This window comes from Ciconia boyciana, chromosome 14 (genome assembly GCF_034638445.1).
Source record: "Ciconia boyciana chromosome 14, ASM3463844v1, whole genome shotgun sequence".
Lineage (NCBI taxonomy): Eukaryota > Metazoa > Chordata > Aves > Ciconiiformes > Ciconiidae > Ciconia > Ciconia boyciana.
This window is the reverse complement of record NC_132947.1, coordinates 2,700,190-2,727,316: the sequence shown is the minus strand read 5'-3', so window position 1 is coordinate 2,727,316 and position 27,127 is coordinate 2,700,190. Positions and strand designations below refer to the sequence as shown.

The 27,127-nt window shown below is 46.0% G+C and overlaps 1 protein-coding gene across 5 annotated transcripts in view; it reads right to left on the bottom strand.

The window, feature by feature from the left end:
- Positions 1 to 1,035: 1,035 nt before the first annotated feature.
- Positions 1,036 to 27,127, bottom strand: part of KCNQ2 (potassium voltage-gated channel subfamily Q member 2) — a 67,978-nt gene continuing 41,886 nt past the window's right edge. For 2 of the 5 annotated variants that reach the window (XM_072879078.1, XM_072879079.1), the window contains 6 exons: positions 25,951 to 25,980; positions 12,716 to 12,939; positions 12,179 to 12,287; positions 11,514 to 11,645; positions 2,505 to 2,628; positions 1,036 to 1,755 (listed from right to left, as the gene is read on the bottom strand). In XM_072879078.1, coding sequence (XP_072735179.1) covers positions 1,036 to 1,755; positions 2,505 to 2,628; positions 11,514 to 11,645; positions 12,179 to 12,287; positions 12,716 to 12,939; positions 25,951 to 25,980 — 1,339 coding nt within the window. Of the gene's footprint in view, positions 1,756 to 2,504; positions 2,629 to 8,490; positions 8,599 to 11,513; positions 11,646 to 12,178; positions 12,288 to 12,715; positions 12,940 to 20,309; positions 20,364 to 25,950; positions 25,981 to 27,127 lie in introns of all 5 variants that reach the window. The other 3 variants (XM_072879077.1, XM_072879076.1, XM_072879080.1) reach the window with 3 other exon arrangements.

Below are 27,127 nucleotides of genomic sequence, written 5' to 3'. Positions count from 1 at the left end.
AACTCGCAGCAATGTGGGGACCACAGCATCTTGCATATCCACCCTCTCCCTTTGGCCTGGTGGCTGTGCCTCCACAACAGCACTGTTGGCCACGAGAATGGCTTCACAGCAGGGCAGCCCTCCAGAGGGCTTGCCTTTGGTTCGCCTTTGCTTCCACAGCACCTCCAGGTCCGTTGTCAACGGGAGGAGAGATAATTAAATATAATACATGGTTTAAAACATAAAATTGCAGCCCCGTAGTCTCCTGTCCTCCTTCTCTGCCTCATTTCTCTGCCCTCTGGGTTGTCTCTCTTCTTGCACTCAAGCTCATATTTCTGAGTTTTTCAATTTCCTAAGATGGGATAATTTCCAAACCGTTCTGGTTCAGAGCAGTATCCTAACCTGTCCCACTTTGAGGCCATGTCTTCTATTCACGCAAATATTCCAGCCACCATCCCTCTCCTCCAGGGGCCTATGCAATGTTTCCATGTATTATATTGGAATTATGCCACCTTCCCGACGGTTAATGAGGAACCACAGAGTAAGCACCCCCTGTAATTACACGTGACCTGAAATCTAAGCCAGAAACAGACACGTGTTCATTCCGCAACTCCAAAACACCTAAAGGTGTAATCACCAGTGCCATGGCGTGGCAATTCCCACCTAACACTTGTCAGCCACCGGTTACTGTGACCTCCAAAAGCCCTGGCCGGGTGATTTATTCCTGCCCTGCACTTCTGAAGATTCCCAAGAAATGCAGATTGCCTACCCTGCACCATGAAATAATTTCACCTAATGATCTTAGAAAGAGAGTATGAAAGAAATCTGGACTTCACGGCTCCAGTTCACTCACCACCGTGACCTCTTCCACAAATGCAGGCTCGGACCTGCTCATTCCCCCCCCCAGAGTAAGCTGCAAGAAAGCATCCGCCAGCTAAGGATGTCCTAGAAGGAGGAAAACCTTAGCTGTCAATCTCCTTGAGAAGTTCAACGCGTGGACAGCTGGAGCGGGCAGCTGCCAGCACTCGGACGTGGCTCGGCGGCTGTGAGAAGGCTTCACTGCCTGGGGGCTGACCAGCCCATGTCACTGAAGGGTCCCTCGCCCGTGGCCGACCTGGGAGGAGGACCACAGGGTGTGCAGAGGTCAGAATCGGTGTCTGATTCCCCTTCTGCAATGTAGGGTCTGATTTTGGCCACGGCTGCATAGCAACCGTTGTTAAGGATGTCCAAATTCTCTTTGGACTGGGAGATGCTAAAGCCGCTGAAAGAGCGCTCCAGTTCCTCGTGGTCTACCGAGGGGATGGAGATGGAAGTGTCGCTGTCTCTCATGGCACTCTCGTGGTGTTTGGTTGTAATGTCTTCATTCCTCAGGTACTCTGCGCTCGCCCTGTGCCCACCGCTGTACGCTGACAAGGAGCGCTCGTGGGAGGGTGGAGGTGGGATGCGGACCAGCGAGCCGGGGTCTCCGACGGGCGAGGAGCCATGACTTTGCCGCTGGTAGACCTGCTGCTGGCATGACGTCGAGGGCGGGCATGTGTTGGTTGGGGCTGGTGGGGCAGAGAAGTTCTTCTGACCCATGGAGCTGGTGGACCTGATGATCTTGATGATGCAGCCATTCTTGTCAATGTGCTCCCTGCTGTCTTCGGGGCTGTGGTAGGGAGGTGCTGGGTCTGGTTCTTTGGACCCAAAATAAGCCTCCGTCTCCGTTGGTGGGATGCCCATCCGCTGCATGTAAATGTTCACCAGGAAGTCCAGCTTCTTCTCCATTGACTGAACCTGCAAAACACCACAGTTACAGGGCTACACGCTGCCTGCAGGTTGAAGCAAATTAACATCCTGAGTACAAGCAACTTCCAACCCACCTAGGCATGAGTGTGGGCCTGGGCTTCATAGATGACCTCTGCCTACACTGACCTACACCAAACTGAAACTTTTAGTAAATATTTAATTGTCCTATTCTGAAAAAAAAACCCTTAATTTTCCACCTTTTTATAGGGTTTTCCTTAAGCTCCTATAATCTTTCTGACATGCACCAAATTCCAGGAAAGCTGGAGTACACTCACATCCTTCCAGTGGCTTTCAGCTCCTTACTGCATTGGACACTTGCCTGGGCTCAGACGGCCACGGGGATTTCTGAGTCTTATCCTCTAGGAAGATTTTCATCTTCGGTGGGGCCAGCAGCTACAGCAGCCAGGCTCACGCACTCATTTGAAACACGTCTAGTATGGTGGCAAAGAAACCAACGAGCCATTTTCAAAAATAATATAGCCTTCTGGTAGATTCACCAAAAAAGAAAGTCTGTATGTCACAGACTCCAAAGTGCCTGTTTTGAAAGGAGTACTTAGGCTTGTAAGACATTTAGTGTAACCTTCCATAACATCTACCTTGTCTCTTTTTCAAAATATTCTTAGCTCTTACTTTTTTTTCTAAATGGTAATGTCCCACTGGCGAAAAATAAGGCAGGAAAAAAACATCACAATGCATGCAACACCCTCTGATACGAACTCCCTCCTGACCCAATATACCTGTTTTTCAACTTTTCCAAGCCTGCCCATCATGCTAGGGTCTTCAGGCAGCTCCCCTTCCGCTGGCCCTTTGGTCCGATCCTTGTCAGTCATGGAGGATCCTCTCCCAACGATCTGGTCAACTCTACCGGGATCAGAAAATCCCCCCCGCCCCCGGAAAAGGACCTGGAGTCAGTTGGAGGCAGCAGGCGAGGAGGGCTCCGCTTGTCACGCCTCCATGGGACAAAGCAGCAGCCTCTCTCCCAACTAACACTCCAAATTACTCACAGACACGCAGTGGCACTGAAGTGTTAATTCAGATGCAAAATTCAGAGCAGTATTAGCAGAGTTTGAAATTATCCATTTCTGTTTATACAGATAAAACCTGGCACATTATGCACAGTAAATTTACCCACTGCAAATAATTTCTTTAACTGGCTTTCTTCCAAATCAATTAACTTCTTATTTGTACTGAGAACTTGTTATTTTGGGGGAAGATCAAGTTTTTTGTCTAGCATATGTCAATGGGATTTTTTTCAGTCTTTGCAGCAGTTTCCTCTCCTCGATGCAAATGTAAGTGTGTAATTCTCATGTCCACGAAAATGAGCCGCTTGCCCTAAGATCCAGACAAACAGGTGTAGTGCTAACTGGCTTAGTGGAATTACATCAAGGCTGAATTTGGTCATAACTCACCACACATTACCAAATTGTCTCAATGCTACTGCAATTCACAAATAGATGTTTTCTATTAGCAGGGCTCCAAGCCGGTAACAGCAGAGGACACTCCTGCCAAATCAGCAGCTAAAGCTACTGGGCGCGTTGTTTGGCACTCACTTCTTTACACACGTTACATTTGCAACTCCTCATTCCCATTCTAGAAATACCTGGGTTGATATACAGCTCCGTATGCGGAGGAAGGAGGAGGGCAGAGCCAGTTTGGAACCTGGAAGTCACTTTTATTTGAGGCATCGAATTATAAATTTTCTAGAGAGTAAACACTGGAGCTTGTTGATCCCTCAAAAGTCAGGGGAGCAACTCAGTTTTGGAATAGCTTCTTAATGGCAGCCCAGTTCATAACCTAATTCTACGCCAGGCAAACTTTACTCTTGCATAATGCACCAAAAGTAAGGGTGGCGGGGGGAAAAGAAGGATTAATTAATCTGACTGAAACCAAGTTGAGGTATCTTGAGCGGAAAACTCAAAATGCTTCTTACGCAGTTCTGCCGTGTGGGCCATGGGTCCATGCACCAGGAGGAGGAAAAGGAAGGAGCTGAACACAGACAGACAGGGGAAAATGAACAAACAAACAAAAACCAAGGAAAGGAATGAGATGTGAGGCTATTTTCAACACAAGAGCCATCTGTTTTCTTTACATTTGACAGGGACTTAATATGTATGTTGGCTGTTGACATTAAGGGACAGATATCAGTGGGTATGGACCAGTGTGGCTCCCTTGGCTTATATTAGAGCAACAGCAGTTTATAGCACCAGAAGATCTGTCTCAAAGAGATGAAGTGGATGAGCACATCACACCAAAGACAGAAAATATAAGCCAACAATTATTTTAGAGTTTATCTTTGATCCCAGAAGATACTTCATTTCGGCAGGGATGCAACAGAATACTGTTCTGTTTAAAAAGTCATGTTTGATCCTTTGCTTAGCAATATAAGCACAGGAGTACAAGGAGCACCAAGTGCTATAATCACAAGTGTGAGGAATATGCATGCCTTATTTCTCTCTTGTAATGGGAGAAGCAAATTATTGACATGTACAGGAACTCCCCACAAGGGATGCAATTACTGACATGACATACAGCACAAGAAATCCTACAACAATGTCGTTACCATGTAAGCAAAGAGGTATTAAATTGGATACCTCGGGCTACCTTGGTTTGGAATCACAAGTCAAGGCGTAGTACAGCCACTGTACGAACTCCTCTCCTGTATGCACAAGCAAGTAGACTAGTAAAACAATGAACATGTGTTTAAAGAGGCCCAAAGTCTAAACACTACTGAATATTGCGGAAGGCCAAGAACCATCAGGGTGCTCTGTCCTCGTGTCCCATCTAGCACAGCACTAACACTGAAATGGATCCACTAATGGAAATGAGATGTCCTTCAACAGCTTTGCTGAGTAGGGCAGGGAGGCAGGACAGACTGTAACACAGAGAGGAAAACGGAACATTGCCATGCTACGGTGTATCATAACAGCAGAGATAGTCTTGTGTAACCCTGTTTCTAATCTTGCGGAATTTGAGGAAGGACTTCTTTCTTCCATGTCCTTAAGAGAAGAGCTATCTATTAAATGAACCTCACATGACCCACGTGAAGCACAGGAGGCCAGCTGGCACTTCGCAGATGGAGTGATCACTAGTATCATACAGAAAAGCACTGTCTTCTTCCATCACCTTCAGGCTGGACATGCCTGTAGACCTGCTGTGATTTAAAAGCAGGACTGAAGCACTTCACAGAGCTCACCCATAAAGCATTCAGAAGCCCTTGCCCATATAGCATTGATACCAGAGCCCAGGAGAATTCCTGCTTGATTCATTCCTTTCATGTCTATACTTTAACATAGTCCTGACTCCTGAGGTGGTCATCTTCCTCAGCTCTGAGAAACCAGAGAGCCAGATCTCGCGTAGGAGGCAGGGTCTGCACCGAGGACGGTGCGGTGGGCAGCTGTGGGCCACTGACTTCAGTGCAGAGAGCAGAGAAGGTGAACCAAGTCCTTCTCTCTTGATGGGAGAAACCAGGCTCGAGGTCTCCCACCCCTTTGCTTCCAATGGCAGAAGTCAGACCAGGGGAGGGTGCTCCTACTCTCAGCAAAGCACAGAGATTTTATTTGTGCCTTATCTGATACAAGAGAAGAGAGGAATTTCCTCGTGAGCTCCCAACCCACCTGTGCCTAGCTGAGCACCACGAAGAACAGAAGGTCCTTTTAGCCATTATAAAAGAGTTTGAGGTTTTGTCCAAATTGGGCAGCAAAGCTCAAAAGATGAAGAAGAGAGGACATATTCTACCTTTGCAAGTAGAGGGGGATAGTGTATGTTCCTACTGCGTGACAAGGGACCGCGAATCTTCTGAGATGCCAAACCCCACTTCTGCACTACATCCCATGGGGAGCCTTGTGCCTTCCCAACACTTATCTTGGCTATGTTGAATACACATGTGTGGAGGGAAGAATTCAGCTGAGGCTTTGGAAGAATCAGCCCCGTATTTTTCCCTTCGCGGCAGAAGAGGATTCAGAGATTTCTAACGATGCATGACAAACTGTGCCATCTGCTGTCCTTGATAGGCTCTGCTGGGTCTTCATTTGGGAGGGAGAGAGAAAGGGGGCTGCTCTGTAAAGCGAACTTTGATATCTTTCCTTCTTTCTAATGATACAAAAAAAAGGTAAAGTCTTGCATCAGCCACAGTGCAGGTTTTCTCATGCTTCATTATGCTTCATGCTAACAGTGCATGCAAAGAGGTGTAATATGTCACCCTCGGGCCAGAAGCAGACATCAAAAGGTCAAACGGCTCAAATGAGATAAAAATGAAGTGTTTGGGAATATATATTCAATTCTTTTATTTTTTTCTTTATCTCTTTTAATTTTTTGTACACAATCCAGGCATTGAAGCCAAACCCCCTTCATCCATGTCACAGGACTGGCTACTTACCTCCTCATTTGGCAATAAAGTTTGCTCTAGACATATTTTGACCAGTATCTGTTGTCTAAAAATTACAGCTGAGTTGCACCTATTCTATGTTAAATTAGCTGATCAAGGGAATTTAATCCAAATTGTCTGTGTGTACAGCATGGAGCAAACACCTTCAGCCAAACCATAGCTGCGGACATCCACTAGTCTCCAGCTGCCTTTGCTGGGAGCTACTTGCAGAAAACTTTTGGCTGAACTGAGCCCTTGTCACCAGAGCACCACAACACAATCCACGGGGTTCAGATAGCTCATGGGACATCACTCGGTTTTGTTTCTCTTCCTTCACTGGGTGTTTTCTTATGATCTGGGCAGCATTTGGCTAAAACAGAGGTGTGCAGGCTAAAAAGGAGAGGCCGGTGCAACCCATGGAGACCCCACGGCAGGTGTCCCCACGGCATGGACCCACATGGTGCTGAGAAGATGAAGGCCATGGCAGCAGCAGAGCCTGACCCAGAGTTTTTGGATTTGGGTTTGGGGCTGCTCAGAGCTCTGGTTCCCATCCATCGGGCACCTCAAGCACCTCGCAAATCCCGCTGGTGCCTGTGGGAGGATGCAGCTGTGAAAATTAAGCATAGCATAAGCCTTTTAATGGGTGGGAGCAGAGATTTCAGCAGACTTCTGCATTCTGCTGCTTTCTGGAGCCTCTCAGCCACAGCTCGATAAAGAAGAAATGAGAAAATTCAATTCATTAGAAAGGAGCAATTATAAAAACTAGTCTTAATGTCCCAGGAGCCTAGTGGGTATGTGCAAACAGATTTTAATCTGGCCATCAGTATTAGAAACTGTAAAAATGGGGAGGGAAAAAGTCATTAACATTAAGCTGATATAGCAACAGACTTGGACTGAATAAAATAAATATCCTAGTTTGAGGCCTCCTCCCCTAGTATCCATCGATCACATTTTCTGTGTACAAGGCACAAGCTTTCAAATGAAAATCTTGCTTCTAGTGAAGGCTTGTTGCACACCTAATCTTATAGGTTAAATACGACAAAATCCATTTGAATATATATTTTTATTTTAAAATAAAAATGTTGTTGTAGATAAGAAAGTTATTTCATTTTTAAAGACTACTTTTGGGCCTCATCATTTGGCAAGGAGGAGAAATGGGAAAAATGCTTTGCTGAGAGTATCTTTTTTCCAAGCATAAAGCTTGGGGCTTCTGGAAAATTCTCTTATTTTTTATAATCTTTGAGCTAGCTGAGTGGGAAAGGTAAGCTTTCAATATTCCTTTTACTCACATTCCTCTAGTGAAGATTACTCAGAGCAGCTTAAATAAAAATCAGAGATTTGTCACATATTAGCTCTTAGGGAGGGCAAGTATATTTAGAAAAAAAATACTTGAAGCTAAGCTTGCTGCATTTAAAAATCACCTACTATTTGTGCATGGAAAATTACTTTCTGGCAAATATTTATACCTGCCTTGGGCTCCAGTGGTCTCAATACAAGGTGAAAATAGAGCTCAGCTCATGACCCTGCTGACCAGACCTCAGAACGCCCTCAAATGGGAACTTCAGTGAGAATATGTTCCTTGTGGCATCAGCTTCAGGTACGGTTTTACCAAAGGAGAGAACTTAATAAAAGCAATGAGAAAAATCTCGCTGCGTGACTGAGGGCTGGGTTTGACTCCCGCTCTTCAAAAGAAGAGCAAGCAAAAATGCTTGCAAAATCAGGATCTTTTTTTTTAATATGAGTCCCATGGTTGTAATATTTTAACACAATTTTTTCCTCTGCGGTTAGTAGAGTTGCATCACCAAGAAAAAGGGACCCCTGTGCTCATCAGGTATGAAACACTTCATTCTTACTTTGCCCACTGAAGTAAATTCATTTCATAGTGCAAAGAGCTGCAGAGGCTCCTTCGCTTGTGTGTGGAGTGTTTCATCTTTTAGAAATCTACTGGTCTCCTGATCGTCTGATTTTAGAGATCTACTGATCATTTATATTGGCTTTGTGGGTAAATATTCCACCTTTTACATCTGAAGATAGCCTGATAAAATATGAGATTTTAAAAAGATATAATTTTGCTTTCTAACACCTAGAAGAAGACTGAAAATAGAAAATATGCTAGCTGAAGAAACTGATGGTTATTGATGACTGTATGAATGTCCCTTTTTTTTCCTTTGGCTTGCCTAGTGTGAAAGCTCATTACGGGAAGTAAATCAGAGCATATCCAGAGTAGCAAGCCCTTCTGAGTCATGATTTAGCAAGCTGCACTGCTAAGTGATAAATGCCGTCATATAACTGGCATGAAAGGGGTTTGACATTAAGCAAATGAAAAATCCAGAGAAAGCGGCATTTTGGTGAATCCTAACCTAGGCGAGTATTGGGGAGATTCTTTGGAAGAATACATGGGTCCTTTGGTTGGATACTTCTTATGCCGGGGAGTTGAAGGGGGCGGGGGACCCACAATCATATCTATCCTGGCAAAGTAAATAAGAAAAAAGACACCAGCAAAATGCATAATGAAGCAACATGTAGAGAAAAGTTGGTCAGAAAAGTTGCAGAAAGAAACAACTGAAAAACAGAATGACAGAGAGAGAAAGAGAGAGAATTTGAAAATATATTCCACTGGAAACTGAAGGCTCTTTCCTACTGCCTGGTGGTTGGTGAAAGCCAGAGCCTTACCCACCCCAGGGTAAGATTTGGAGATTTAGGCACCACTGAAACATCCCTAGGAGAGACCCCCGCCCCAGATATAATAGGCAACATGTTTTACCCTCTGGAATATATTTGCATATGTGTAGCAATATCCCATTGAGGTGGTTGGATATGAAAAAACATATATTCATTCTCCTTTCAGTTCCAGTGCTAGATAACACATCCTCAGCTCGTTCAGAAAAGCATGAGCTGTTGGAGTCGGCGAGATACGCTGCGGGATTGTATAACTCAATGAACGGGAGACATCCATGGTTGGCAAGGTGTCAGGATGAGACACGAGACAGTGTGAACACAACACTGAAAAGAGCACATTACAGACACAGTGACAGAGGCATTAATGATTAAAGAGGAAAGTGCATGTAAACACCCCAGAAATTTGCTTGAATGCAGCTTTAATCCACCAAAGCCCTGGCTACGGGAGGTCACAGCCAGCCCTGCTGAGCTGAGCTGGCATGGAGAACGCAGTGCTTTGATTGCTGAAGGAAAGGGAAATAAAAATATCTGTTCTCCTCTGAGCTGCCTCGTGACAACCTCCCTGGGCACCACCATATGGGTGCACTGTACTTCTAGCTCCAGTTGGTCATGCCCCGAGGTTGGCCATGGCCACCCCGTCTACAGGGTGCCCCTTCTGGTTGTACTGGGCAGGTGACCAGCCATGGGACCTCTTGGTGCCCATGTGGCTATGATGATGAGTGCTTTGAAGGATGACCCCAAGGGGGTCTGCTCCCATCACCATCACTGATCTCCTGCTCGGTGGGGACAAGGAAACCAGTGAAGCTGCCTGGTAGCCCTGGATCCCAAATCCAGTAACTTCACACTTTTAAAGCAGTTCCCAGTCCTCCTGCCTTCCCTGCAATGGGGTGGACGGCAGCCCTAGCCTAGTCCAGCCTCAGCAACCTCAGCCTCGCAGTCCCATGGGTACAGCTAAGAGGAGAATTGAGTTTGGTCTTTGAAAGCTGCAATTCCTTGCCCCAGCCACCTCAAAAAACAGCCAACCAAACCACGCCATCTTTGCAGCACATCACCTTGAACGATTGGCAATGGGAGACTTGCATGGATGGTGAGGCAATCTGCTGCACCAGCTCCGGGTGCTGAAAACTCAGGTGTCTCACCTGGAGCCAGAGGAGATGACAACCCCAAGGGTTCACTACCCACTGTGAAGGCAGCCTGGAGGCTTCACGTTTCAGGTTATTAAAGTTAGGAAATATAAATCCCCTGCTCCTCCTCTTCCCTCTCCAGATTCAGCTGCACATCTTGGATCTATAATCATTGAATTCATACTGAAAGGGGGTGAGAGGCTCAAAGAGAGGAAATTCTCCGGGATATTTTAGTCTCCATCGCAAGGGAGAATTTACCTTCTGGCTGCATATCTGGAAATGGGAAACGCACAGTGTGCAGCAATGCTGAGAAAGTTACCTCTGCTGCTTAAACATCAAAAATAGCAGAGTTAAAATGGTCTCCGAGAGATTAACAGAAGAGAGATTCCTCTTTTACCTAAGACAATTTTCCTGTTCCATTCCTGGGGTTCATATTAGCTGTTTGCATACCCAAACACTTTTTTTTGCACATTTGCTGACTCTGCCAGGGACCTAGATGGGTTTGAAATTAAAGGAAAACTTCCCCCATGGCTCCCAGAGGAAGCTGGGCTGCCATAGCTATGGAGGGAAATACTTTCATTCTCCAAGTGTAAAAGTAAATGGTATATTATTTTGACTGGAGATAGCCTATGGCCAAGCCCTGGCTCTGTTCTGGGTGTCCTTCAAGCTCGGCAGAACTGGGGCTACTTCTGCTGAGCTGGCACAGCCGGGGGGTGTTGGGGTTTGGTTTTCAACATGGGACATCAGGGCTAAGGGAGCAGTGGTTAGACAAAAAGATTTAGCTCAGATCCTCTGTTCAGGGGACCAAATTAATCTGTGTCTTTTTGCAGGAGAAATAATTGAGTGATCGTAGCGGAAAATGAAATTTTAAATGCCCTTCTCGGTTCCATTTGTCCCTTTTTCACATTTCTTCCCCTATTAAAACTAACTCATCTCCCCCTAAAATTTGAGCACAGAGGCTGAAATGCAGCTCGGCTAAACCACACCTACATCGGTGGGCTTGGATGAGAAATCCCCATCTGCGTGTATTTTTGTCAGACTGTGCCATTTGAGGAGGAATTCCTCCTAAAACAGCTTAGTGGCCCCAACAGCTGGAGAAGCCGCTGCTTCCTCGCTGTCCCCTCCACCCGTAGCAGCAGGGTCACATCCAGCACACCAGATTTTATTTTGTATCACTCCCAGGAAGGTACCAAATTAGCCACATTAGCCTCAAGACTGGGGCACCAACCCTTTGCTATCCTGCCAGGAGGACCACAGAGATACGCACCTGCCTTACCTATGGGATACACTATCATGGCAGAAACTCCCAAAGTAAAGTAGGAGGATGAGCCGTGACTTCTGTGTGTATGTCCTGGGGTGGGCACTAAGACAGTTTTAGTGGGATAACACCACCGTTTGCAGTCCCTGTCCTGCTCATCCCTGTGGGTTCCAGCCACAAGCATTGATGTTTCCCTTGAGGCTTTCTCTTAGGAAGAAAAAGAATAAGTTGTAGCTGCAAAGGAAAGTTTCTCTCTCCTGGCAATACCTCCACAATGAACAAAAAACAGTGAAAAAATGAAGCAAAGAGAGGGGTCTCTTGCCTGGCCTGAAGGTTTTTGATCCGAGAGAGCATGTCCAGGTGACCGGCTGAATACTGCTCGATGACATCCATCACGTCGTAGGGCCGAAGGCTCTCCTTAAACTTGCGCTTGGAAACGAGAAATCTCATAATGCTGCAGGAGAGGGAGAGGAAAGGCAAAATATAGTGCCTGGGCTGCAGCCTGACCTGCTTAGTGGCAGATAAAAAACACCGCAGGGAGCTGCTTTGGAAGGAAAATGGAATAAATCCCAACCCTGCGGGTTTGGGAGAGGATGCGGCAATAGGAGGCAGGAAGGGGATTGCAGGGGCTCGTGGCTGAAGCCCTGTCTGCGATGGGGTGTCCCCGATGCCCCTTGGACTATCAGCTGTGTGAGTGTCCTCTCTGCACTGCTTTTATAAGTGTCAGCATTAAATCTCAAAGCTGGGGAGAACGATCATTTGGATGCATCCCTGCAGGGGATTTTCCTGTTTCTCCATTTATTCCTTCCCTAAGCAAAAATTGCCCTTTCTGGCAGAATTTTCTGTAAAGGAGGGCAGGCCACCCAGGGGAAAAACAGCCTGCAGCACAGACATTTCAACATTTGCCACCTCTGCTTGGACTTTAAATTTCTTTTTTTTCCCTGTTATTTATTTTTCCGGACCGCTTCCCCCCTCTCCCTCTCTTACCACACTGCCCTGATGCTGACTTTCAGTCCCGGTGTCAAGTCTTCCGTCACAAACTCGCAGTTGCAGCTTTTGTTCTCATCGGGAATGTCTTCTCCGGGAAGGCTTGCTTCTGGGTTTGGGAGAGGGAGGAATAAAGACAACGCGTTACTATTTCCCATGCTGGTGCCGTGCGAGAAAAGGCAAGTCGGATCCGAAACAGCAATCCCAGGGGGAAGCACCAGAGATATCTTTGCTGAGCATCCCGATGGGAGCATTTCCCAAGACGTGTTATGGTGACATCCAGCAATGCCAACTGCAGCTCTCATCCATCTCTAGATGCCTGACTTTCTCCTTTCCCCATCCCTATATACATAAATATATACATTATCATGGGAGTCAGCAGGGTTTTTCTTATCTCTTATTGTACTCCAAGCTGGAAAGGGAAGGAGATCTATGTAAGCACCCAGGCTGGCGGCTCTGCCCTTCTTAGGTGGGGAGGGAGAGGACGTCAGGGCCAGCTGGGGATTTGGGGTCCAGCCCGGCACCCCAAGCCCTCACCTTCTGAGTTTTGCCGTGAGGCCGCTCCCTTGATGCGGAAAGCTTGCCGGGCTCGGCTGCGGTCTCCGAAGCTCCAGCTCTTGGGCACTTTGCTCGGGCTGTCCTCGATGCTCTGGTCAGCGCTGGGGGACCTCCGGATGCCCTGAGCCTGTGGAGAGCCTTTCCCTTTGGTGCCAGCACCGCGGGGACTGGAGAAGACACGATCTTTCAAACTGACCTTCTGACTGTTCAGAGAAACACGTTGAAACAAAGACAAAAAGGAGACAGCAGGAGGAGTCATTCTGGAAACCACGCAGTCCTTCCCCACCAGCCATTAGAAACCAAGAGCACTTCCAAGCAGCAGTGAGATGTAGTTTTGCTGTTGGCTATTTTTTTTAAATATATATTTATTTTCTGAGTGAAATGGGAATGATTATTAAGAGAGAGAAAATAATGAGGACTTAAACAGAAGCCCCTCGTGGGATGCCAGGGCTGGCGGGACAGAATGATGTTAAACAATGAGAAACAGAAGCCCCTCGTGGGATGCCAGGGCTGGTGGGACAGAATGACGTTAAACAATGAGGTTATGATTCCTTAAATCACTGATCGGCTCCGATCACGAGCAAGGAGGCTTTTCTTTCACAACTGCCTTCCAAAACCCTATATCTAATAAGAAAATACCAATAAAAAAGGCCTTTATCTTAAACTTGTAACTTTCTTGGAAACACTTCACTTCTGGTGCTCAGACCTGTCCTTCCCCTTTCTTCAGCTCCTGTATTTCCTCCCTCTTAAAACACAATCTGCCCCTTTTATATATTCCGAAGAGTTCCTCTTTTTCCAGTCATATATTTAAATACTTAACTTAACATATACTTAAATACGTTCACACTTAAATGTGCAGCTCCTTTGTATCCTATAAAGGTTCAATCTAAAAGCTAGCTAACATCTATCTGCAGGTCTGCTACGGGTGTCATAAACAGGCAAAGCAAAAGTTTACAACTTCAGAATATAGCATTTTATTGCTGTTTTTCTATTACAATCCCATTTCCTTAAAACCTTGTAATTATGGTTTGAAAAGAAGATCCCTCCAGAAACAGAGATGATCTCACTGAGAAATAGTCTGTTGACCCAATTCTAATTATTTTCCAAATTCTGAAATCCGTAATTAAAAACTTTCGCCCAAATGAAGATGATGAATTTTCACATGGAAATTGCAAAACAAAAAGATTTTGTGAATCTTTATGAAAGGGCAAACTTTATAGAGACAGCATCGGGGAAACCAAACTGCAAATAGTTTTGGTTAATTTGATATTTTCTGAATAGTCATTGATTATTAAAATACACTAATAGAGGTTAGACAACCAGTGCAAGGCACTTGCACAGGTAGCTAATATTTTATATGTAGGCAAATCGAAACTGAGTGAAACCATGGATGTAATTCCCGATACTCTGTACCACTGCAGTGGCCACTCATCATTTTGCTGCAAATGCTCTGACTCAATTTGCGGGAACAACATTGCAGAAATTTTGATTTCCACATCAGATTTCCAGGTCACCAACCAAAGACCTGTTTTTTTCTGTCTCTCAGCAACGCCACCTTAAAACTCAGAGGCAAACAGTCCTCCTTTGCCTTCAAAACTGGCACGAGGTTCTTCAATCGGAACTCAGCTGCTGATATTTGAAGCAAAGCAAAATGCAGCTCCCTTTTCCCCAGCCGTATCAGCTGTACTGTGCTGACGGGAACAGACATTCATTTTTGTCAGTAAAGGAAGAAGATGTGACTCGAAGACACACAGGGAGCAGATTTGTCGAGTAAGAAGGTGCTATTTTTACAAAGTCACTTTACATTGCAAGATGTCGAACATTTACAGGGAGAGAAAGGTGCTTAGGCAGCATTTTCCGGAGTTGCACAGCGTGATCCCGAGGAGGCACCGCTGCCCTGATGCAATGCCCAGGGAACGGGGAGAGCAGCTCCTGGGCTGCAGAGCAGGGTTATCTGTGGCCATTGGCCGGGCAACAATTTCGAGTTGAAAGATAAATTTGAAAGAAAATAAAATTTGTTCATGACCAAGACAGAAAAGGCAGAATTAACCCAATTAATGATGCGGTTTTAATTCAGTGAAACTGTGTAGGTAAGTACTGGAGATTTAATTTCCAGTGTGCTGCCCACCGGCAGAGCCTGTCTGAAAGGCATGGGACCAACAGATGTTCAGCGTAGCTGAAAATCAGATCAGAGGTACAAACCCACACAGGAATCTAGGAACAAGCATGTGCCTAAATACCTTTCTGGATGTAAGCCTTAGTCACTAATGCTACCAAAATCATCATACATAATGAGCCAAAGGTTTAAAAGCAATTCTCATTCTGCGTTTCTTGGATTAGAAACCAGATTGAAATTTTATTTGTCATTTGATCCTAAATAGGCCAATTGGATTTTTCTTTATTTTAGTTGATTTTACAGAAGAATATTCCTGGAATCTACTGCATTTCAGTAGTACTAATACTTTGAACTACCTGGTCCTTTTTAAAAATAACTTTTATATAAAAGAATCAGCAACACACCAATATTCAGAATTCAAAGCAATCTCTTTGTGCCTCATCCTCTGCAGAGTTGCTCCCATCACTGATCTCAGCACGAAACCAGTTGCCTATCACTGATTAAAGCAGGGCCTTTTCTTTGGGGCCCCTTTTCCATTCCCACAATAAATGCGCTGTAAATGTTTGCAAGAATCACAAAAGGCAAAAAAGAAAGCATTGAACTCAGTGAGGTACATGAGCAAAGAGTTTCCAGCCTGATAGCATGAGATGCACTGCTTTTACACGTCAAAAAATCTCATAGAAATTTGATGAACAATAAAGATCTGGGTGGGTTTTGCTCCTGAGTACTCACTACTCAGAAAAAAACCCAACACCTGATGTAACATCTTTGTTTTAACACAGATGACATGAGACAACATGAATAATTAATCGAATTTTTCCTTCTGCCATGCAATTCTCTCATTGGAAATGACACCTGGAATCACATGCAAGTACAATCCCTGCAGAGGAGGATGCTGTTGGGGTCTGCAGGAGCTGGTAGGAAAGTGTCCAAAATAAATATAGACATATATAGAGATATATGTTGTCAGCTAATCCAAGATCATGTTCTCCTTCAACCAGAAAGTCATGCAGAGTGACGCAGAGTGTCTCGGAGAAGTGGCATTTAGATGTCACTCAGGCAGATGGTAAATGAGCCTCAGTTCGGTGGAAAGTGTATGTGTTGGTGACATGAATATGAGGAAAGCAGTAATCCAGCCACACACGACAACATGAACTGAAGCTTGCAATCGTGATAGCTAAGAGCGGCGCGAGCACGGGGCAGGCGCCCTGCTCGTTCCAGGAGGAAGGGAAGGGAAAGAAAACTGTGGGTTTGCAACCAGAGACAAAGATTATGGGAAGCCGTAACAGCGTAATAGGGTATGCTTTAGTTCCTAGATCTTCAGTTGGCACCTATTAAAAACATATTCGATAACAAAAAAATTATAATGTTTCCAGGCTGACTTTGGGGAAGGTTTACAAAACTTTCAGCTTTTCACTTGAATTTAACAAAGGATAGAAACTGAGTCGACTTTTTCTCTGCTGCCAGTCAGAAAACGAGAGCCCACGTTGGATGAACACGTACAGACCAATCCATGGTCCCACAGCTGATAGAAAGATGCTCACTGCTTTAGTGGGCTTTGCATTTAGGTTCATTTAGGTCCAAACAGCCCAGCACTCAGCAGCAAAAGGCATGAGAACTAACCTTCAAATGAGCTACCATCAGCCTCCTTACGATGCTGGGGGTTTGAGCTCCTGTTTGAAACGCTCTGGTTTGGGGTTCATTCCACAGCCCTCCATAGTATTAAATCAGCACTTTTAAAAAACATGGACTCATTACGTTAGCAGTAATTTTGGATCAATAGAAAGTATCACCTGTAACTTTTTGTCATTGATTTTAAACTACGCTTAAGCAATGGTTTCATTTTCTCCTTTCATTTTGTAGGCAGCAAACATTAGCCAAACTGAGTTAGACTAACATGGACTCAGGTCCATCTCTGCATACGAACCCAACCAGTAACAGTGTTCATTCTTCTGAAAAGCTATGGCCAGGAGAAAGAGGCTCTCTCCTGTTGGGAAATGAGGCTGGTTTTTAATCCAGAGTTTGTGCTGAGCTCATGGCATATGAGAACAGCTTGTTAAAACCAGGCAGGAGTGCCAGGAGTGAATGATAGTCTTTGTGGCTATCACTGGGCTCCAGTCTGGTCGCAGGTGTCACCTGAGGCAGAAACCAGTCACTGGAGACATGGAGGAAAGGAAAATACATCTGTGTGTGCAACACTTGCCATGACTAGAGCAGAAACCAAGAGAGACCAGGCTCAAGCCTGGTTTGCCTCCAGTGATTTCAGAAAAGCCATTGCAAAGGTGAATTCAGCCCAGAGAATGGAGTTTCTAGAAGCAGAGCAACCTGGGCATAAGGAAGACAAAAGGTCAGCCAGTGATCAATGTCATGGTGAGTACTCCCTCGTCTTCCTTGTCCACAACCACGGTGTTAGACTTGGGTTGAAGGGAGTCATTGAAATTGCAATGGGAAAGACCAGAGTTGCACCATCCCTGCAGCCACCACGTAAGCCTGGCTGAGCATGGGGCCTCGGGTGAGTGAAGGGACACTGCAGCCAGGTATGCGTCTTCAACCTTGGCCTTTGGTATTATGCAGCATTGCTGTTATACCATCACCTCTCTCTTCCTAACACACAGCCTTTTATGCCCAACCTGATGTTGAGCGCTGTCGAACACCACATCACACATATCCTGCATCTTCTAGCAACCTTGTGCTATTTGCCAGCTCAGCTGTTTTGCATTTCAGGAGCAAAGCAAAACAGCTAGATTGCATCTTCGAGCTGGATCATTATTCCTAAACAAGACTTTAAGAAACACGCTACACCCAGACCCACAGGCCAGTCAAGGGCTCTGCAAACACCTTTCCTTCTCTGGTCTGGGTGCCATTTCTTCCCGCTGTCAGGTCTCTGTGGTGCCTTCATCTCTCCGAGTAGATGCCAGGAAAGTCTCTTACAAAGCAGAATATGATAGACTTGCTAATCTGGCTTGGTATAGTTATGTTACTGTCTAAAAATGCATGCATTATTGCATTTATTGACTAGAGATCATTGGTTTAGTGCATTAAGAAACCACGGCTTCTAAGGAGTTCTCCATTAATTTACCTACATTGAGTTGTCCATGATTGCCTCATCATTTGCTGTTATTTTGTTATATGCATCCTAGACGAAGGCTTTTAGCATTCAGCCTTAGATGCATCAAAGTGCTGGCATCTGCCCCTAAGAGTTTGTGCAGTGGGGGGTTGCAGGCAGGCAGCCCAAGGGTCCAGGAAAACAAGACATTTGAATTATTTTTATGTCCCTTCACAGTTAACCTATAGTTTTACTAAAGCACAGTGTGTATAACACTACATTCAGGATGGATGCAGGTAACAAAGATGCCCTTGTAGCTACTCCAAAGTTCAAGACTCCTTTTTGACTGGAAGAACCACAGTCTGTAATCCTCCTTCTCAGGGTCTCCAACGGATTAAGAAGATCTTGCGAAAATAATTTGTTTCACCCTCCCTTTCCCTTGCAGAACTCAAGATGGAGGAGATGAAATGAGGACCACAGCGGGAAGGAATTCGGTAGAAATTAGAAAAAATTATACTGGCTTTACCGATTAAAAATTCATGCCTAGGAAGACATGCAAGGAAGACAGTAAGATCAGAGTGGCTGATTTTCCAGAAAACAGAACTGGACACGGACAGGTGAGAGGACAGCACTACGAATATCACTGCTTGTTTTAATCTCTGCCAAAACCAACCTCGACGTTGAGCAATTGAAAGGAGACTTTCTCTGGGGAGGAGTCCCTGCCTGCCCTACGCCTCCGCCTCCAAGGATAAAACAACCTCACCTGGCAAATGGAAACACTACAAAAGTAATGGTATATTTTTCAGGTAGACTATTGACCAAATCTTTGCCATTTGGAAATGTACGGAAGTGCTGTCTGTGCAACTGGTGATCACCCAATATTTAAACCAGTTCTTTCAAGGATAAACTTCAAGGAAGGCCACAGTACTGTCAAAACACATAGCAGGAGGCTAACTCAAAGATTCGGGCTATTTATCCCGGTACAGGGGATGTCCTACCATGGAGAACTACTTATTATGAAATATAGATCATGCCCCTTCCTCTTTGTTACCCATTCAGAGATGGGATTTACCACACTACTTCTGAGCACAAGTACACGCAAGTCTCAGGCATGAGTCCTAGCCTCTAGATTGACAGATAATAAAAATAGCCAGCAGGGAAAAAAAATAGCAAGAAAAGAAAAGATACAAGTTGGAACAATTAATGGAGAAAATCAGAGATACATATACTTTTAAAACTGTAGTTTCATACTTTTAAAACTGTAGTTTGTTGGCTTTCTGAGGGAGACAGAGACTGGTGATTTTGAGAATTAAAACGGACTCCAAAGAAGAGCATGCAAAAATCCGATTTCACAAACATGCGGCATCACTCAGTGCCCTGCCACTCCTGGGCTTTCCACCTGCCTGGCTGTGGGAGGAAGAGCTGATGGGGTTCACCTGCCAGCATTCACAGCATGCAAACTCTGGGCGTTGGTAATTCAAGAAGGTGCACGTTTGCTGCTGAGAAGCAGTGTCTGGGGCGGGGGAAGAGACTCTTCCAGTGCAGGCGTGGAAGTAGACGTATTTATGCGTAAGTAAAATAAGATCTATGTGTCTGTGTACCCTTATGGCCATTAGATGGGTGCACTAAGGGATGCTCACTGGGAATTCTCTGAAGCCGCCTAACAATTGTCAGCTTGATGAAAAAGATAAAAACACTGCTCGTACGAAACCCTCTGCTCTAGCTATCTGTTCCCCACGGGATCTAGAAACAGAACCATTCACAATGCCAATGTCAACGCTAAGGGGAACCCGTATCCCCTACGTCTGGTGGGACAGGCTGAGATTAGTCCTTCTCTAGCTGCGTAGTAGAGGTGCTAGATAGGCAAGCCATGGCTTCCAAAGGCCACAAGACTAGGAAAGGTCAATTTGTAGTGTTCGGAGAGCCAAAGGAATGGTGATTGAGCAGAGGTAGGAAGCTGGTATTTCTCATGCTACTAACTGGATATTGCTGTACAGTGCAATTCAATTTGCAAGGATCCCCTGGACCTTGAGGAGGGATGGAGTGACAGGGAGGAAGGAGTCTTTTTTAAAAATTTTGAATTTTTTTATTTTTTATTTTTTATTTTTTTAAATTTTCCATCATTTGTGAAACTTCAGTTCCTGGCCTCCTTCATTGCTGAGCAGACACTGGCTTGCTAGCCCAGACCAAATTCCCCATCCTCGTCTCTTTGAATCACATATTCTGCATGATTAGCAGACAAGGAAGCCTCTAGTTTCTGAGCGGGCAATGGGGAGGCTCTTTCACCTTTTTTTTACTCATCTAGTACCTCTATTAAGCAGAGAAGTGATCAGAACGGGTGGTAGCAGGGTAGAGGGAGAATGAGCCGTGCAGCTTTTGATTAGTTCCGTGCGACGCATTTCCCGTGGTACCTAGAGTTTCCTGAGCAGCATCCGCATAGTGACTCTCTGCACGGTTTGCTTTTACTGGAAATGAGGGGAGAGTAAAAATTAGACCTGAAAGCAAATGCCAGACAGGAAACTTTTGATTACTGACTCTAGGTTTAAAAGACAGGTGTTTTGAGGGCCGGGTTCATGACAGGATTTTTCTGTTTGAGCGTTAAATAGGGGGAAAAAAAAAATCAAGGGGGTTTCTGAAATTTGTCTCATTGTGGTCAATAAATGTCATTATTAGAAATGACGCATTCTGCATTGAATTGGTGGCGTCAGTTCATCTACAGTTGACTGAGTCCTGCAGGAAGTTTTTTCATCTGCATTGGAAACAAAAAGTACTCTCTTCTTCCTCTAAATAGATAAAAAAGACATTTTTTTTTTAATCATCTAAGCCATGGAGAGCCAAAACTTTAACTCGTTTTGTCCAACAACATCCAAAAGATTCAAATTTCTTCTTTTTTTTTTATTTTTTTTCCAAAAAAACCCTCACAATGAAAGCTAGTTAATCTGTGAATTATTTGCACTTCTCATACAGGAAATAGCATTATATTAAGCCTGGTATTTTAAAAAAATAGAAAAAAACGGGGTGTGGTGCAGTCCCTTATGGGAAGGGATTTGAACATCTGTGTTCACGCATCTGTTTTTTGTAATGCTTTTTAGACAGGCCCTACCACTTCTGGGGAGTCACTGGCTTTGCTGAGGCACCACCACATCTCCCGTGAACCCATCCCAAATCGCTGCTCAGGCACTGCCCTGCCAGGAGATTGCCACCACGACCAGGGTCCTCCACGCCATGGAGCAGCCCTCTACCTGCGGAAGGGTAATGACGTGGCCCCCATCATCCCACCTGGCCACCAGCCACCAGCGGGCATCACTTGCTGAGTTCATGGACAGACTGGAAAGGCTGAAGGGCATAAAAACCCAATCTCGTTTTACCCTTGAACTCGGCAATCGGAGGAGCTCGCGGGCACACACAGAAGGAATTTGCAGGAATTCCTTCTGCTTCGTGGCATCCCGTGCAAGCTCAGCCGACACCCTCTGCATCCTGGGGACTCCTTGGCCACCCGCAATGGGACCCCGCATCCCCAGGGAGCCCCGGGGACCGGTGGTGCTACCGGGGCTGTTCTGGAGCTGGGGTCTGAGCATTGCGGCGTGGGAGTGGGATATTCAGCATGCAGAGCCTCAGGGAGACACGTGGGTTACTCTCCTCTTAGTCTCCTCTGCAGTCCCTGTGGAAAGATGCAGTCCCTTCTGTGCAAATAATCCGCTCCCCTAAAGGCAACTGATTATTTCCAGATTACTGTGAGTCCCAGCATGAGTCTCTGACACCAGTTTAATCGGTTAGAAGGTCAAACGCCAACCCAGGCTAACATGGCCCATCGGGCTCCTCTGATTGACACCCACTTCCACGGGCAGTAGCGGTTAGTGACACCTCGGACACCCTAGGCTGGATGAGCAGGGGCCCACTGAGTCAACCAAAGGCATCCTCCAGTGTGTACCAAAGCCTTCATCACACCCCTGAACAGCGATATAAATGTTGTGTGTATCTCAGACAGACATATACATACATTGATATATAGATATACGCACAGATATACATACACATTACAAGGTGGCCCAGTCCAGCATTCACTCAATATAATGGACAAGGTCCTGCTGAGTTCATTAGGGTCAAGGACAAACCACAGCTGAGGACAACCTTCCAAAGAGGTTCCTCTCATTACCTACAGGACTGAACTCATGCTGGACAAAGTAATCTGAGCTTTAGCTTCCCAGTTCCCTGGAATCCTTCTGTTTCTTTTTCTCTGATATCAATGTATTATGATGATCACTTGGTTCATTAATTTTTAGCTTTTCACCCAATCATATTTTGGAAAATACAAGAGGAAGAAATGTGGTCATGCATGCCTTCAGATGTTTATCAAACCATCTGTTAAAGAGCATCTGAAGCACACATTTCCTATAGGAGCCTCCGTAGTCCTGGCTAGCCATATGTTTGTCTTTTTGACATTACAATCAGAAGACAAAATAAACAGAGACGAGATGCCACAGCGAATTTCCAGCCTGATTAACATAGGAGTAATCAAACCCCGTGACCACTCTGATTTGCTGGCTTTCTGCCGCAGGAGGGGTGCAAAAAGCCCCACCACAGAGCAGCCCTCCTTCCCTGGTGTTACGAGGCAGAGAGGACTCATGTTTGGACCCTGCATGAGAGCAGCGTGGTCTCGGAGGCGTGATGGCCACTTCTCCTGGCCAAGGCAGGTGGTAGGGTGGACACAGCACCCAAAGCGACAGGCAACAGAGGAGGCTCTGTAAGTAGTTTTTAAATAGGGAGGAAAATAAAAAGGGGGAAGAGGTACGTAGCATGTAGAAAAAGGCCAGCATCTTTTCTGCTCATCACAGCCTGGGCTCCATGTCACGGGGAGGTGAGCTCCTGTCCCACGGCACAGGTCAGCACACAGCTTCCCGGCACTCGGTCATAGATGAATGCAGACAAGCTCGCGGTGAAAAACAAAACAGAAGTGATAGAGAAAGGACGTAACCTGTCTCTCAGATCAGCCATCCCATTTTACGCCAAGACCAAATCAAAAGCCACCCGAGTAATTCCAGGTGACCCCGAGCCTCCACCACGCTAACCCCATCTCCTCCCCATGTCCTCCCACCCCGGGCAGCAGCTCTCCCAGTGCCATCTCGGCAGAAATCAGGACGGCTACAGCAGCACCGGAGTCTGAGGGCAGCATCGCTGCTGGTGCACGGGCAAGACCCCGAGAGCTGCCCCGCGTTTGGGATGCTCCCGGACCTTGCAAGGCAATGTTTGTCTTGCACAGCGCATTCCCATGAGCCGTGCCAGCATTCCTTCCCTAACTTAAAAAGTATTAAGATGCAAAATAGTGAAAAAGCTGTTTCTGTTCTGTTTGCCGTAAGGACTTTGTGGTGTATCAGTTATGGAAAGAGGGATATAGGAAATCAGCCACTCCCTACACATAACGGCAACGGGAGGAAGATCCAGCTATCTCCATTTGAGAGACTGTATATTTCCTTACATTGATGGAAATGGAAAGTGGCAAATCCGTTACCAGCTGAAGCAGTAAAATTGTGGTGCTGGGGTCTGCTATGAAAGACGATTCATCCTGAGGAGTTTCCTAAGTGAAACAGTCATCAGCGACAGACCACGGCTGGATGATTAACTGTTGGGTAGGCTGAGAAACAGGACGAGTTTTTCTTTTCTAAGGGCAGGATGACACACCTCCATCAGCGGGAGGCTGCTGGAAATTAAAGTGGGTGGGAGATTTGAGATGCGAAGGTAAAAGATCCAGAAACTTTTACTTGGGAAAATAGGTGATTTGAGGCCCCCTGAATATAAGGGACTACTGTGCAAAATTCCTTCCTGAGGTCTGAGACATTATCAGACGGAAAAGGGCAGTGGGAGCAGATAGAATTGATACTGCCCTACCAAAACACAGAAGGAATTGGTTCTGCTACGGCAGCTGAACTAAACAATATGGAAAGTACTCTAACGCCATATACATGGCAGCTGCAGATCCTCAGCTTAAGCACTCCCGGGTTCAGGTTTAGCATCTTACAACAGAGGGCAACAAAACCCATCAGTGTCACAAGAGACAGATACACTACAGGAGCAGGAAAGCAGCATTTGGAAACGACCCTGATGAAGGAGCTATATATAGTAAAAAATACTCTGAAAAAGGGCAGTGAAAGGCTATATTTATTTCTTTCTGTGACATAAGATTAAGAAAACAATGTAGAAAATGAACAGGGAAAAACCTGCAACCTCTACGAAGAAGTATTATATCCAACCTAGTGTTTTAACTGGTGAAAATGAACCCTGCAAGAGAGGACTGAGATTCAAAAAGGAGAAATAAAACCAGTGCCTCAGAAATAAGACTTGTGCCCGTGATTGCAGGGGTGCTGGCTGATGTGACCCTGCGAGGGACCATTGGTCCTCAGATTTCCTCAGCTATGGAGCTGATGGGGTTGAACAGAGATTTTGTCTCATTGCACAGTCAGATGCCTGTAAGAAATGTGAATTTACTCTTTGATGCATCCAAAGTATGTCACTGGCTGAGACAGGGCAGCGGAGCAGCCAGGCCCCTGGGATGAAATGCTGACCCTCCTGATGCCACGAGAGGGTGGCCAAGATTTCAGCCTTGGTCTGCTCCCGGAGAGCACTTCCCACGTAACGCTCCCTGCTTTAATAAAGCTGGATGGAGGCTGCCTTCGCTCTAGGTACGCAGGCTGAGATCCCAGGTAGGAAAAAACCAAAATCTGGATAGTTGAAACATGATCTTGGAGATTTGGGTTATTTGGCAGGAAAGTGGATGGAGCGCTACAGAGGTTCTGCTTGCAAAGAAAAGCTCAAATGAAAGACAGAAAAAAGGCGGAGGGGAAGGAAGGAAGGATGAAATTTTCCTCCCTTTAGTCAGCACCACAGCTACCCAGATATCTTTGGTTGGATTTTATGCCAGGGAAAAATTAGTTTCTGGCCTCTTATAAGCTAAAAGGCACAGCAGAAAGTTACCTCTGCAAGACGCCAGGCTCTAGTTATACTTCTGAAAAACATATTCAGCGTTTATAATATTTAGGCTGTAAGCTATGTTTTGAGATATGAGATGGAAGATCTGAACGCCAAGCAGATGATCTCCACAGATCATCAGTTTTGCATCTTGCCTCCAAGGAAAAAAATGAGATTCAGTCCCAGAATTACTTCTTAAAAGAACTGGGAAAATATAGGAAAAAAAAAAAATCCCAGAATTAAGTAATTCTAAGGGGATGAAAAGTATCCTAAAAGTATCCCAAATACCAGCCCTGTTGCTTTCCCTGGGACATGTGAATAGGGAAAAGCTCTCCTGTAGGTGAGATTTACGGCTGGCCTTGGAAGGTGCTCGCCACGTCTCAGAGGGTGCCTGGCTGAGCACGCTCTGCACGGTGGGCTCGAGGCGTGGAGGGAAGACGGAGCAGGGACTGTGCTTCATCCAGAGGTTGTGAGGCCAAAGGGAATGGGGAGGAGAAAGGGTGTCTCTGCCATGCAACATCGTGCCGTGTCAGAGACCCCTCCTGTGTCCCACGGAGCGGCAGGTCCACGCAGCCCCGTGCAGTACCCTGCAGCGAGAGGAGCTCAGGAGAAGTTGCTAACTCGGTGACGTGGTGATGGCTTCGTGTTCCCATGTCACCTCCGCCTGGCATGGCGTTGGGTGATGGAGACATGGGCAAAGCATCACCTACCCATCGGCACTCATTGAGCCTGCGTTATACTGTTTCAGCTATGACTCCAGCAACAAAAGAAAAAAAAAAGCAGCATAAACCAAAGCTCTGCCGTCACCCCGGATAAGTGTCTGCCAGCTCTGCCCGTGCTGCCCACCGCTCTCTCTAGCCCCCACAGCCTCGCTATCCTCGCAGCTACAGCCCGAGGCAGACTGGAAGGAAGATATGATTTAAGGTCCAGCATACACGTAGATACATTGGACTGCCACAGCACAGAAAAAGCACGTTAATACCTAGAATGCTTCCCTCGATGGCGCCACGACATGGTACACACACGCACACACGTACATAGAAATCTACGGGTAATGCATGGGAATGGCGTGTTGGCAGTGATACAGACCTTGGCGATGGTTCAGGCTGCTGCTCTTTCCTTTAAACAGAAGCAATAGTACATTAGCATGGTGTCAGGTGGCAAAAGATGTTGCTGCTTCACTGTTAAAACATAACGAAAGGACAATACCAAACAATACAACTAAGTGGAAGTTGTGGACAGAAGAAAGGGAAAGGAGCACTTAATTCCTGGAGTTTCCGGCCCGGGCAGAAGATCACTGGAGACTCACACAACCTCAGAGAAGACACATACAACGCACAGGGTTGAAGAGTTTATCCCAACCCATCCTCGTGCCTACGCATGACTGAGACACCTGATGGTTGTGTGATTTGTGTGAGCACAGGAGGACTTCTGTGGGCTCAGAGAGTGGCCCCCTTCATTTGGAAATGCACCGCCCTGAGTTGTTTCTGCACATAGGGAAGGATTTGAATGGCTCCCGTGACCCTGGTGCATTTGCTTTTCCTTCCTGGCCATTGGGACAGAGCTAATGTCAGATCTTTTGATGCATGGCTTCACGCCGCTGTGCTAATGCGTGGTGCTGGGACGGGTGGGAAGGAGTGTGGACCCCTACCCTGACATCCTGACACCCCAGGTGGGGTTTCTGCTTCTGCCTCCAAAGCCTTTGGCAGCTACTTTGCCAAAGTAGTTGGCAAAGGCTACACAGAGGGAGTGGGATGCCACAATTTTTGTATGCGGTTTCCTACTGAGATCCCAAACCACTTGATTGCCCTGAAAAATCATTGACATTGAGGACAAAGTGAGCTGAACACCTGCAAAAGGGTAGGCATAACGCTGCAAACCAAGCTAAGGCCACACTGAAAAAAATATCTCACCTTTACTGACCAGGCATGTTGGTGGCATTTCCCTCCAGCAATGAGGAAAACCTGCTCTGCCTTCAACTACTCTGATTCACAGCTTCTTTGCACTGGGAAATTGCATTTAATCTGGGGCTCTGAAGCAGCCTTGACCCTGCAGCCCCACAAGAGAGGGAGCAGACTGTGTTTCTCAGCAGATAAGGGTCTGCCCCCCCTAACACCAGACAGTCTAAGGGACAAACCGGACTGCAAGAAGACCTGGGCAGGAGGAGCTCAATTCCCTCTGAGCATGATGCTGTACCAGTCCTGGCCCTGCCTCCACCCAGCAGTGACTGCTGAGATGCCGAGATCTGCACAGACCCCAGCCTCTC